Below are 14,413 nucleotides of genomic sequence, written 5' to 3' on the forward strand. Positions count from 1 at the left end.
TATAAGGACAGAGAACAGATCAGTGGTTACCTGGAGTTGGGGGGTGGGATCAGGGATTGATTGTGTAAGTGGGGAATTAAGGCACATGGGAATGTTTTGGGGGTGATGGAAGTATTTTAAAATTGAGTTGTGGTTGTATGCGGTGGTGGTGGTGGGGTAACATCATCAGATCTGTGTTTTAGAAACATCATCCTGGAACTGGAGTTAAAGATGGACCATGGGGTGGATTGGAACCGAGATGAAGCTGGAGAAGATGAGGATGATGCTTTCCTTTATAAGCAGAAAAACAAGTTAAGAAAAATTGACTGATGATAAGGAGAGTCTGAAATTGGACAGGTACAGAGAGATCAAAGGTGTGATGGAGGCATCTTCTCATGGACAGAGAAAGGGGAAATGAGAATTTGTTTGGGTGAAGTTTACCCCCTTGTTTTTGTTGTTGATCTAGAGTCTTGGGAGAAAATACTGAAAAGTAAGATACTTCAGGTTACTCAATCCATGGAGTATTCACTAGATAAATGTGTATGTGTATGAAGTTTATATATATAGGAATGTAGGAAACCTCACTTTGGAGTCTCCAGCAACAGTGTTCTCTGCAATTCTCAAGCCTGTTTAGGACCTGTGCTTAGTCCTAGCTTTTGTCCATAAAAGCTTCCCCCCGCCCCACCCTGTGCCCTCATTTCTGATCTCTGGGCCTTTGAAGGAAGCTGGATTTCCCCAGTTAGCTTATCAGTAATGCTCACCTTGATAACAGACTATATAATAGTTCAAGTGGTGGAAGGGAAGGTAGACAACACCTTCCACAAACAATATTCTGTAGATCAACAAAGGGATTATAGAACAGAACAATATTTAATTCAGTTTTATCCATCCATTGATTCATTCAGCCATTCAGTTACCAGTCAACACATATTTGCTAAGGGCCTACCCTGTGCCATCTATGGCCATGCTGGGTGCTGGGAATCCAAGAATGAAAAGACCTTTAAGAAATTTCCATTCTTTGGGAACCGAGGATCTACCCTATGCCCTCCTCCTGCAGATTCTGGCCTGAAGTTTCTGAGGCAACCCTACTGAGGACATTCTAGATGAAAAAGACCCCAGAATTCCTGTCCTACCTTTTTCTAAGACAAATACCCACCACCACCTCCCACCCCTATCGCTTAGGCACACATGTTGTAAAGTTCATGACCACCCTCACTCCTATTTCTCCATTTCCACATACTTAATTGGCCAGAGTTGCCTTTACCCTCCATCTTCAGTTTCTTTTCTTACATTTCCTCCCTCCTAACTCACTGCCATCTGGCTTTTGTGTCTCACACTCCTTTTGTACTTCATCAGAGGCCTCCTGACTGTCAAACCCCTATGTATTCCTCTCAACCCCTATCCAACACCATTTCACATTTTACACTGTTGCAAACTCTCTTCTTCAAACTCACTTTTTTTGTTTCCATATGGAAACCTACCTGTTTTCCTTTTCTCTCTCAGTTCCCTTTTTAGGCCTTTCCTTCTTTGCATGTCCTTTCTGTGCTGATGTTCCTTGGAGTTCTGTTCTTCAGCTCTGTCCCTGGGTGATCTACTCTCTCTGATGGCCCAAATAGAATGTGTGGATCCCCAATCTAACTCTGCATCTGGGCATCATGTATTCTACTGTATCTCATGTGTATAGTGGGCTCATAGAAGGAATTCAATGAACCATTGAGGATTAAGTAAAAGAGCACCTATCCAAGAGGAACCTGTACGTGGCTGGTCAGTATCCTGAGGAAGATATCAATACTCTGAGATTTTAAAAAACCAAAACCCTGAGATAAGCTGAGCAAATCAGGTTCAACCATTTAGGAATTACAGGATGGGGAATTGTCAAAAGCATCTGTAATGATGCGGTAAAAGCTGGAGGTAGTAGTGTAGATGACCCTTGGTAACTTATGGTTGTGTTTAAACTAAAATTATGAGGAAGTAGAAACTGTGATTAAGCCAAAGTCAAACAGAATAGTCGTAGAGACAGAGAAGCAGTAATGCCAGGAGAGAGACAATGAGGCAAAGAGAGCAGCCACTCCATCCACTGTATGTAGAATGGCCTTTGCCCCTTCTTTACTCCATACCAAAGTGAGGCCACATGACATTTCCTCAGGAAGTCTTTCCAACCAGCAGTGCCGGAAGCCAGACAGCAATGGTGTCTAGAGAAGGATCACGTTTCTTTCGAGCCCTGAATGCCAAGTCTCCCTCACCTTCCCGCTCCCAATTTAATAATTCATAAATGATGTGCTTAAGACAAAACTTCTCATCATCCATTTCCAATTATCTTCACTTTTACCATCACCCTTCTGGTTTTAGGTAGTTTTGCCATAAACATCTTTGCCACATAACTAATTGGCTCTAAGGCAATTTTGCCATAAAAGAGAAAAGTAACTGGTTGGTAGTTTGGTTTGACAGTTTGTTGGTTTCATCAACTGGTTGAGTTTGGTTTCATTTCTTCATTAACACAGTACTCCCATTTCTATATTATGTGAGTCTTAGCCCTCATAATGGTCTATACAGTGGCACAGAGTTTTGAACCCACATTTCCCTTAGAACTTTGTAACATCTACCAATGGACATATGCCAAGAACAAACAACAGTGTAGAAGGCAGTCACAATGCAATACAAAGTTCAGTTACAAATATGCATCCTCCTATTTGGAAACTGATACCTCTATTAATGAAGGAAAAAAATTTAGCAAAAAAAGTCTGATGTCCAATGAAGAAATGAATCAACAAGCAAAAAAATATATATAATATTATGAACAAAAGATTTTGAAGACAAATGCTCAGATACAATCCACTAAATAAAGTCAGTTATTTACACAGTATTGCCATGAATCTATACTATATATTTTGAATGCATTCAAATACTTTGTATTTTGCCATAGTGTCTTTTTAATTTTGTTATTCATTCTTCAGTATGTCCTTTTTAATGAGTGTCCCTCTCTTATTTTTTTGTGATCTTACCTTTTATGGAAAAACTGCTTTTTGGCCAATTATGTGGCTAAAATGCTTACAACAAAAATGCTAACAGCGAAAATAGGGACACACACTCCTCCAAAGCACCCTTCCAGCCCCCAAAGGGATTGAGAAAGGAAAACAATATACAAAGTAATTGCAAGATGGGACCGGGGTGAGATCTTCCTGCTCTTTTTCTGCGTGACTGAGGCAACAAAGGTAGCAAAGTGAAACTGTTGGTGATTGAGTTGAGAAATAAACAGGCTGAGGTGTAAGTTTGGGTTGGGGGTATGGTGGGGTGGCAGTGGGTATAAAACAGGGGAACCAGTGTCTGATTGCCCTCTTGGCTCACCCACTTTGTTTTGGTCACAGAGGGGTTTTACATTGATTTTTATAGAACTGATAAGGTGTGTTAGAACAGCATGTTATTTTACCCTGCCCTGGGCTCCTGCCTCACCAGCTGTCAGGAAGGTTGATGTGCCCTGGCCTTGATAGCTGTACATTCCACAAGACAGCCTGCACAAGGTACACATGTTCTCATAAAATACCTTTTATTATATTGGCTTGTTGTATGTGTTAATAACCGTGACAGCACTCTGATTTCCTATACATTTCACCTAAAGTGAAAGGAAGGATTACATGCTATCTAGTCCTGGATACCTAAATCCAGTTTTCTCCACATTTCTTCTGAGCTCCAGGCGGGGTTAGTTGCCTCTGCCAGGTTCCCATGGCACCCTGTGCTTTCCCCACATTGTATTGCTATTTACTCCCCACAGACTAAATTCTCGGAGAGGAAGACCATGCTCTGTTCCCAGTAGTCACACAGGGCCTGGTAGACAGGAGGCCTTGAGTAATATTTGATGAATGAATGTATGAATGATCTAATGCTAATAGCATGGTATTAATAAGTTCTGGGTCCCTGGGATCTGGAACAACCCTTGGACAGTTATGTGGCCCCTAAATTATAGCTCTTAATCTTGTATTCCTTGGTTCTGACCTGTTCTTCTGCCTGGAATGCTATCTCCCAGAAATCTTCAGGAGCCCTGTAGCCCAGTTCTCTGGTGGGACTCCTGAGCTGCTCCCACAGGCCCTGTTTCCTGGTCAGAGGCCTGGTGTCCCTCCCCTACTCTGAGTCTGGGGTCCTGCCTGCATATAGGTTGACCACTCCTTATTCTCTTCCCGATATTGATTGAGTCCAGTCTAGATTCACCATCCCATGCCTCGTCACAATCATTAGCCTCTCTGATGTTAATCATTTCTGGGATGAAAAGGAGGAAAAAGAAGGATTAGTCTTCTGTTTCTAATACCAACCTCTTTTGAAACATGAAGGCTGAAGAGTCTTGATCCTATGGCTCCCACTTCTGGTATCAGCTGACACTGCCATCCCCAAGTTTTGTCTGGCCTCATTTGTTTAGAAATACTTTGGTTGATTGGCTGTTCAGATTCCTGGAGAACTGCTATTGTTTTTGACGTTTTTATTAAGCTTCATCTATAAGGAACAGGGACTGAATATATATATATATTTTTAAGAAGCAGCATTTAAGGTAGAAATGGTGGTACTTTTCCTTTTTGGAGGTTTGCCTGTTACATTTCAAATAGGGAAAATGTTACAGATGCCTAGAATAAGAAGATGAGTTAATTTTACATTGCTAAACGCGCCAGGCACAGAACCTGCCCAGTTGGGTCTGCAATTGACAAGGAGTGGTAGGGCTTGAGAGCTCCCCCTGCTGGCCTCCCAACTCCATTCTAAACCAGGTTTCCTTTTTTTATCTTTTCACAAGAGCCATTACTAAAAATTAAATTATATAAATTTACAACTAAATAAATAATAGTAAAAACAAAGACAATATATATTCGAATATCATCACTTCCTAATTACCTTACTGCCATATATGCTCTTGAGGTTATTTATTCTATGTGTATTGAGGAAATAATGGTGTGATCTCATGATCTTGTGTGTCTCCACGTACTTTGCATTCAGTGACATCAATATCACTAGCTAGAAATCTGCCATGATGGGAGTATTCACACCACATAAGTTTTCAACTCAGGGCTATTTATTTATTTTTGAGAGAGAGAGAGAGAGAGAGAGAGAGAGAGGCTGCATGTGTGCACACAAGTGGGAGAGGGGCAGAAGGAGAGAGAGAATCTCAGGCAGGTTGCATGCCCAGTGCAGAGCCCAACGGACAGTTCAATCTCACCACCATGAAATCATGACTTGAGCTGAAATTAAGAGTTGCGTGCTTAACTGACAGAGTCACCCAGGAGCCCCAAATCAGGGCTTTTTAAGTTTGGTTGTTATACATTTTATTAGTACACCAGTTTATTGCTCCTTCTTTTAAAGATCAGGAAACTGAGGGCTAGAGAAGTTAAGTTGATTTGCCTAAGTCCACACAGCTAGGAAGTGGTTAAGCTGGGATTCAAGCCCAGGATTTTGTTTGCTTGCTTTAAAGAAAAAAAAATTTTTTCCCCAAAGCCCGCATGCATTCCATTCAGTCCCTCACCCCTGAGGTAGGAATGTTCAAACTGAATAGGCCTCCCAAGGCTAACTACTAATCTGGCTTTTAAAAGTCACACAACCCTTTTAACATTGACATATCTAGGGCCATGTTGTTTCAGGTATATTATCATCTGGTCCCTTAGGTGTGGGGGTAGTGGCAAGACTCTGGTCAATCATCTTACTTCCCATCCCTGTGAAACAATGACAAGAAGCTTGAATTCCAAACCTAGTACTACTACTCAACACTGTGACCTGGAAAATTCATCTCTCCTCTCTTAAACCTCAGCAATCTAATCTATAAAATATGGACAGACACAATTCATTTGCAGGGTTGTTATGGGGATTAAGTGAAATCTCACTCTCATTACTATACAACAGGCATAGTATATAAGTATATAGTAATGTAATCCACTGTTCATTGTGTATAGTAATGTAATCCACTGTTCATTGATTTTATTGTGTGTAGGTATGGTGTGAGGGATATATATATATATATATACACACATATATGTATATATACATATGTATATATGTATATATATATATTCTCGTTTATAACTGTGACTAAATAGAATTCTTTGATATTCTTTGATATTCTCATCTGCCCTTTCTCTCAGTCTCCCACAGCCAGTAGTCAAAGGCATCACCATTTACCTAAATATTTAGATTCCAAATCTAGGTACTTTCCTTCATTCCCACCTTTCCCACACTCTATTCATCTACTCATCAGCAGGTTTTGCTGACTCTAAAAAGAAAACCCAAGTCATTCAGTTCTTTCAATTTCCCACTATCCTATTTTAAGCCCTTGCCATCCCTCACATATCTTTATGAGAATGTAAGCTACATGTGAACAGGCTCTGTGTATTGCTGACCCCAGCTGACCCCAGCACCCAGAACAGTGCCTGGCCCTTAGTAGGCTGTTACTATGTCTTGAATCAGTACTTGTTGCAACAAAACTTTGAAGGGGATGCTATTATTATTTCTATATTATAGATGGGGTAAAAGGCTTGCAGTGGTTAAATAACTTACTTAGGGTCACACGACAATTATCAACACCAGGATTCAAATCCAGGGTCTAACTCTAGAGCTTGCTCCATTTTCCACCATGCTGCCCTCTTGAACTACACTGGCTTATGTGGAAGTCAGTTATTAAGGGTTCTTTAGCTGATGTAAGGAGAAATTTTAGTTGAAATCTCCCGACCTGAAACCTTTTCCTGAGAATCAAGTTCATGTGCCCCTTCACATAGCCTTGTACGTGCAGCATGATTGGCCTTTTCCCAAGTCTCATCTCTCCTCATTGCCCTCTTCTCCCAACATTCCAGCTGCAACAAACTCTTTTTTTCTTCCCAGCAAATGTTCCTGCCTCTTTCTGAAACATTTCTCTTCCCATCCCTTCTTGAAAACTATCTCTAATTTCTCAATTTTGAGGGATTATAATCAGCAGTACTTTATCCCAGCTGGCATCATTCTACTAAAATTACTGGTTTATTTCTGTCTTTATCATTCACTGCTGTGTCCTCAGTGCCTAAGAAGTGCCTGGAATAGGTACTTGATAAGTATCTGTTGAGTAAAGGTATGAAAAGGCAAGGATTATTTTATCAATTTACAAAGTGGAAAGGCTGTGATTCCCAGAGGTGAGGTATTTTGCCCTGGGTTAGTCATTAAACTGCAGATGGGAGATTTGAAACCACAGCTCCAAGAACAGCGCTGCCACCTCACGCGCACGCTCTTAGCTCTACACTTCCGCCTGCTCCAACTTACTAGCTCCGCCTACTTGAGCCTGCGCCGTCTCGGAGACTAGTTTGACCCTCGGGCGGCCGCCGTAGCGCGTCGGATTCGTTGCTGTGGGAAACGACCCGGGACTTGGGAGGGTGGAAAGACGTTTCCCGCCGGCGGGAGCTGCGGTTGTGGCGGCGGGGCTCAGCGCCGCAGCACCATGGCGGACCAGCTTTACCTGGAAAATATAGACGAGTTCGTCACGGACCAGAACAAGATCGTGAGGAGCTAGGACTGGGGAATGTGGGCATGCGATTGAGTCTTGGGCCAGGCCAGGGTTGCGGGGGGCCTTGACCCCTCTGCGCGTGGCCTGGTGGGGACCGGCGGAGGGGAGACAAGTCCCCACGCCTCGTGCCCCTGGGCGAGCGAGGACTCGCGGGGGACTTTCTCTGCCGCGCGCAAGTCCGCGTCCCTTGGGTGGGCGTGCTGGGGACTTTGCTAGGAGCCGGGGCTTAGAGGACAGGCGCGGAGGGAGGGGCACTGGTAGATAATAATTGTAAGGCGTTTCTTCACCTGTCCGATAAGGTGGCTGGCGTTTAAAGTCCCAAGTTTACTGTTGAGGAAATTGTGCCTTAATTGGGTTAGGTGACGAATTGTTTAGCCTTTCAACAGTCGATTTCCTCCTCTAGGAAATTTAGTATTAATACTTCATAGGGTTTGAGTAAAAGATCAAGTGAGCTGATGAATGTGAATGGACTTTGCAAACCGTGATAATTGAGTGCCTACTGTGAGCTTGGGATATACATGACTGCATTTGATCTTTACAGGACCCACCCAAAGGGCGGTGGAAGTAACCCTAAAAAAAGGAAGTTGAAGCAGACAAGCCAAATAACTTCTTGGTAGTTAGTAAGGGATAGGCAGTTTTTCAACCCACGTCTGTCTCTTTTGCTATTGCTTTCGTCTATGTCTTAATTATTGGAAACTCAGCATTTAGAATTGAAGACTTTGAGAGGTGAGGAGCATACAAGGAAGTGACAAATGACGGGAAGTTCAAGGAAGGGTGGAAGGAAAAACAAGGCTTAACGCCTGTAGTTTCCAGTCTAACCCCAGATACAGTATTCATCCACTTTTTTCATTCCTGAACCCTACACCATCTGTGCCTGTTAACGTTTGTATGGCTGCAACTTTCCTTAGAAGTTTATGGTATACACTTCAAAGTAATCTAGCTCCTGGATGAGTTTTAGATATTTATCAGTGGCGGCCACACAAAAGGATGGAATGTGAATAAAGGGCACTAGTAAAACAGAATGTAAGGAAAATGAGAGCTTTTTCTTTGTATATTCAGCCCTTCTTTTTAGACTCTTGCATTAATTAGCCTGTGAAACAAATTTTTTAATATTTGTAAGATAAATATCTCAGTCCTACCTGCCCAGATGGATCGTTCTTGCCAAAACTAGGGTGGCAGCTACTGTAATTTATAAGGCATTATCATCAGAGTAGGAATCTCTAGGAACCCTTGGGACTGACCTGCACTCTGGAGTTATCTAATAAAATGTTAAAAAAAATTTTCTTCTTGTAGGTGACATACAAATGGCTGAGCTATACACTAGGAGTTCATGTTAACCAGGCTAAACAGTAAGTCCAATTTACTAATTTTATTCACTTTGGAATTTTTTGTTTTGTTTGTTTTGCTTCACTTTTATTTAAAAAATAAAAAAAAAAAAATTTTTTTAATGTTTAGATTGAAGCAGGCTCCAGGCTCTGAGCCATCAGCCCAGAGCCCGACGGGGGGGCTCGAACTCACGGACCGCGAGATCGTGACCTGAGCTGAAGTCGGATGCTTAACCGACTGAGCCACCCAGGCGCCCCTAAAAATTTTTTTTTAATGTTTATTTATGAGAGAGAGAGCGAGCACTTGCGCAAGTGAGCATGAGCGGGGGAGGGGCAGAGAGAGAGGGAGACACAGAACCCAAAGCAGGCTCCAGACTCAGCTGTGAGCACAGAGCCTGACACGGAGCTCAAACTCATGAACCATGAGATCATGACCTGAGCCGAAGTCAGATGCCTAACCCGCCTAGCCGACTGAGCCACCCAGGTCCCCTGTTTTGCTTTGTTTTTAGCTTTACAGTTAGCCTTGAGGTAATTTTTTCTTCCCCTGGAAAATGGGAAAGAGAACTATTTTTTATACTTTTTACTAATTTTGCCTATGATTTAGGAGATAGGTGGACTTACCTACATATATACAAATGTGTGGTGATACATTTACTGGATTTATTTGTAGTCTTGGCTTCTGATGAACATCACTTTGTCATTTCAAATTTATTAAATGGGCTAGCCAATTCTGTTTATGTCTCAAATTCATATGCCTGTTATATCTTTGTTACATTTTCACACCTGTTCCTTAGGCCCACATCTGGCTGTTACTGAAGTACTTTCACAATGAGGTCAACAGGTGTTTGATACAGGCTGTGTAACAATATAAGCCTGGGGAGAGCTATTTAAGTGAAAGTAAAAAGGGAGTGTTCAGGATGGCACAGGGCATTGTCCTTGAATTTTGCTGTATCACCTTTGCTTGCTGAAACTTGTAGTCCAACTTGAGGCCAAAAGGGAAAAGGCAAGGTTTTGAATTAACTTAAAAATTTCTTAACTTAAAATTGTTGTCTCTGTCCCAAGGGGAGGAATTGGTGAACAGGCTGAGAGAACGTATATTGAATTAAATGCCCATTTAGTTCAGTTTATTCCTAAAGATGGTCTGATTTTTTCCCCCATTCTTTGAGTCATAGAAGCTTTCTTTGAGTTAGGGAATATTCCATGAGTCTTAGAAAATTCCTGATATATAGAATGGGTCAGTTTGGCTTTATGTGGGCTGCCGTTGGACAGATCTAGAATCTGGTTTTGACTGTGATTTTTATGCCTGCAGGACCTGAAACTCTTGGCCTAGGGATTGATTTGGATTGATTTTGACTCTCTGAGATTTCTGTTGCTAATGCTAGTCAGGCCCAAACCCAAGAGTTTCAGGTAACTTTGAGAATGGGCATATATAAGAATAATTGTTATGGTTACACATGTTTATGAAATAACTATTATGATATAAGCCTGTTGGGGCTTAAAGGTGCATATTGAGAGCTGGAGATGAAATAAAGTTGCCTGCCATTTTATTGTAGTTACCTTGATGATCTGTAATTTTTATAGAATCAGCATACTGTCTAGCCCCTGTCTCTCAAACAACTTCATCCCATGCTACTGTCTACCTCACTTGTTCCTCAAATATGCTGGGCTCATTTCCACCTTTGGACATTTGCACCATTCCTTCTATCTGGAATGCTCTTCTCCCAGCTGTCCTCATCCTTCAAGTTGTAGCTCAAATGTCACATGTTACTTTTTGCAACAACCCTTTATAATGCTCTATTTCAGGTATCCCCACCCTTTCCTAACTTTCTGTCGTATCAATCTGTTAGTTCTTTTCTTCAAAAGAAGAAAGAGATATAAAGAGATATGCTTTATTGAGATATAATTCACATACCATGTAATTCACCCGTTGAAAATGTACAACTTGGTAGGTTTTAGTATATTCACAAAGCTATACAGCCATCACTATAATTAATTTTAAAACATTTTCATCACCCTAAAAAGAAACCCTGTATCCATTAGCAGTCACTTACCACTTTCTCTCCACTCCTTTCTCATCCCCCCACCCTCTTCTTCCCAGTATTAGGCAACCACTAATATACTCTCTGTCTATAGATTTACTTATTCTGGTAATTTCGTATGAATGGAATCCTGTAATATGTATTCTTGTGTGTCTGGGTTCCTTCACTTAGCACCATGTTTTCAAGGTTTGTCCCTGCATGTATCACTACTTAAGTCCTTCTTAGGGCTGAATAATATTCCATTATATGGCAAGTTAGTTTCCTAAGGCTGACATAACAGAATGCTATGAACTAGGTGGCTTAAAACAACAGAAATTTATCTTGCAGAAGCTAAAAGTCCAAAATTAAGGTGTCTGCAGATGCTCTCTCTGAAACCTGTAAAGAATCCTTCATTACTTCCTAGATTCTGGCGGTTTGCTGGTAGTCTTTGGCATTCTTTAGCTTATAGCTCCATAACCCCAGTGTCTGCCTTTGTTGTCACATGACATACTTCTTGTGTGTTTATGTCTTCACATGGCCATTGCATAAGGATACCAGTCATACTGAATTGGGAGCCCACCCTCTCCAGTATGACCTCATCTTAACTAATTACATCTGTAAAGATCCTCTTTCCAAAGAAGGTCACATTCTGAGGTACTGGTGGTTAGGACTTCAACATACCTTTTTTTGGGTGAGGGGGGGACACAATTCAACCCATAATATTGAAAAAAATTTTTTTTTCATTTTTAGAGAGAATGAGCTTGAGAGCTGTGAAGAGGGGCAGAGGGAGAGAGAGAGAGAGAGACGGAGAGACAGAGACACTCTCAAGCAGGCTCCATGCTCAGTGCAGAGCCTGATGTGGGGACTTGATCCCACGACCCTAGGGTCACATGACCTGAGTCGAAATCAAGAGTCAGATTCTTTTTTTTTTTTTTTTTAACGTTTATTTATTTTTGAGACAGAGAGAGACAGAGCATGAACAGGGGAGGGTCACAGAGAGAGGGAGACACAGAATCTGAAACAGGCTCCAGGCTCTGAGCTGTCAGCACAGAGCCCGGTGCAGGGCTCAAACCCACGGACCATGAGATCATGACCTGAGCCGAAGTCGGACGCTTAACCGACCGAGCCACCCAGGCGCCCCAAGAGTCTGATTCTTAACCGACTGAGCCACCCAGGCACCCCAACCCATAACATACTTAAATAGTACATTTTATCTATCATCGTCAATTGATGGACATTTGGGTTGTTTCCACATTTTGAGTATTATGAATAATGCTACTATGAACATTTGTGTACAGATTTTTGTGTGGACATGTGTATTCAATTTTTTTGGATATATATACCGATTTCTGGGTCACGTATAACATTTTGAGGAACTGACAAGCTGTTTTTTAAAGTGGCTACACTAATTTAAAATCCCACTAGCAAGGTAGGGGAGTACCAATTTCTCCACATTCTTGCCAACTCTTTCTATCATTTGTCTTTTTTATTTTAGCCATCCTAGGGTGTGTGAAGTGGCATTATGGTTTTGATTTGCATTTCCATAATAACTAATAATGTTGATCATCTTCTCACGTGCTTATTAGCCATTTGTGCATCTTCTTAGGAGAAAGATCCTTTCCCCATTTTTTCACTGGGTTGTTTTCTAATCTTCTGAGTTATGAAGATTATTTTATATATTCTGGATACAAGACCCTGATCAGATATATGACTTGCAAAAAATTTCTCTCATTTTGTGGGCAGGTTTTGCACTTTTTTGATGGTACTTTTTGAAGCACAGAAGTTTTTGTTGTTGATGAAGCCCAATTTATTTTATCTTTTAAAAAATATTACTTTAAAGTTCTGTGCCCAACATGGGCCTTGAACTCATGACCCCCCCCAGATCAGAAGTCCCATGTTCTACTGACTGAGCCCGCCAAACACCCTTATTTTTTTTTATCTTTTATTGCTTGTGTTTTTTGCCCAACCCAAGGTCATGAAGATTTACTTCTATGTTGTATTCTAAGAGTTTTGTAATTTTAGTTCTTAACATCAATAATTATCACATACTCAAGGTTTCTACGTATGCTTGTTAACATATAAAAATGCTTGAGTCCTCATAATACAAATACACTGTAGTTTTCAAATTAGGTGTTGGCTCAAGCTAATTTTAAATTCCTTTTTTTAAAAATGTTTATTTATTTATTTTGAGAGAGAGAATCCCAAGCAGCCTCCATGCTGTCAGCTTGGAGCCCAACGTGGGGCTCGATCTCATGAACTGTGAGGTCATGACCTGAGCCAAAATCAAGAGTCAAATGCTTAACCAACTGAGCCACCCAGGTGCCCCAGCTCAAGCTAATTTTAAATGAAGCACTAAAATGTGTAAATAGGCACTTTTTCTTCCAGGAATCATTTTGTATATGGTGTAAGGAAAGGGTCTAATTTCATTTGTTTGCATGTGAATGTCCAGTTGATCCAGAATTTTACAATTCTTATTACTATCTGACATTTTCTAGGGCGCCCGCCCCAGCTATCATATAAACTCCATGAAGGTAGAGAACTTGTTTACCACGTTGATCACTTTTCCAATTACTATTGCTGTATAACAAATTATCCCAAAATTTAACAGCTTAAAACAACCATTTTATTATGTTCATAGATTCTTTTGGCTTAGAATTTGGGCAGGACACAGAATGGTTTATCTCTGCTCCATCACATTTGGTGTTTCAGCTTGGAAGCCTCAGTGGTGGGGGCCTTATCATGTGTGGGCATCTTTATGCACGTGTGGCAGTTGATGTTGGCCATCTGCTGGGACTTCAGCTGGGGCTGTTAATCAGACATCGCATGTGTCTTTCTATGTGGGCTGGGCTTCCTCAGAGCATAGTGTCTCCAGGTGGTTGGACTTCTTTTTTTTTTAATTAAAAAAAATTTTTTTAATGTTCATTTTTGAGAGAGAGAGAGGGAAGGAGTGGGGTGGGGGAGAGGGAGAGGAGGAGAGGAAAAGGGAGAGGAGAGAGAGAATGAGCAAGGAAGGAGCAGAGATAGAGGAGACACAGAATCCAAAGCAGGCTCCGGACTCTGAGCTGTCAGCACAGAGTCCAGTGCTAGGCGCAAACTCCCAAACCATGAGATCATGATGTGAGCTGAAGTCAGGCACTTAACAGATTGAGCCACCCAGGCGTGCCCAGGTGGTTGGGCTTCTTACATAGCAGCTCAGGACTCCAAAAGCTAGTGTTCCAGCACAAGGCAAAAGCTGATTGCCTTTTCCAACTAACCTCAGAAGTCAGGCAGTGTCATGTCTGCTTTATTCTTTTGGTTAAAATGAATCACTAGCCCTCATATTCAAGGCATGGGGATGGACTTCACCTCTCTATGGGAGGGTGTAGAAGAACATGTGGGGTGGGAGATGTTGTTGTAGCCATCTTTGGAAAATACAGGATGCCACAATCGTCTCTTCAGCGTCTGGCTCATAATATGTGCCAATAAATATTTGTTGAGTGAGTATTAAGCACTATGGTAGATATTTTCACATACATTTATCTCACATAATGTTGTCACAGTCCAATGTGATGGGTGTTATTGACCTCTTATAACAGTTGAGAAAATTGAGACTTAAG

At 41.4% G+C, this 14,413-nt stretch overlaps 1 protein-coding gene across 1 annotated transcript in view; it reads left to right on the forward strand.

Moving 5' to 3' along the window:
* The first annotated feature begins 7,285 nt into the window (after window positions 1-7,285).
* POLD3 (DNA polymerase delta 3, accessory subunit) overlaps window positions 7,286-14,413 on the forward strand; it is a 52,050-nt gene continuing 44,922 nt past the window's right edge. Inside the window, exons 1-2 of the mRNA XM_027039812.2 lie at window positions 7,286-7,468; window positions 8,768-8,823. Coding sequence (XP_026895613.1) covers window positions 7,409-7,468; window positions 8,768-8,823 — 116 coding nt within the window. The 5' untranslated portion in view covers window positions 7,286-7,408. The remainder of the gene's footprint in view (window positions 7,469-8,767; window positions 8,824-14,413) is intronic.

Source organism: Acinonyx jubatus, chromosome D1 (assembly GCF_027475565.1).
Source record: "Acinonyx jubatus isolate Ajub_Pintada_27869175 chromosome D1, VMU_Ajub_asm_v1.0, whole genome shotgun sequence".
NCBI lineage: Eukaryota > Metazoa > Chordata > Mammalia > Carnivora > Felidae > Acinonyx > Acinonyx jubatus.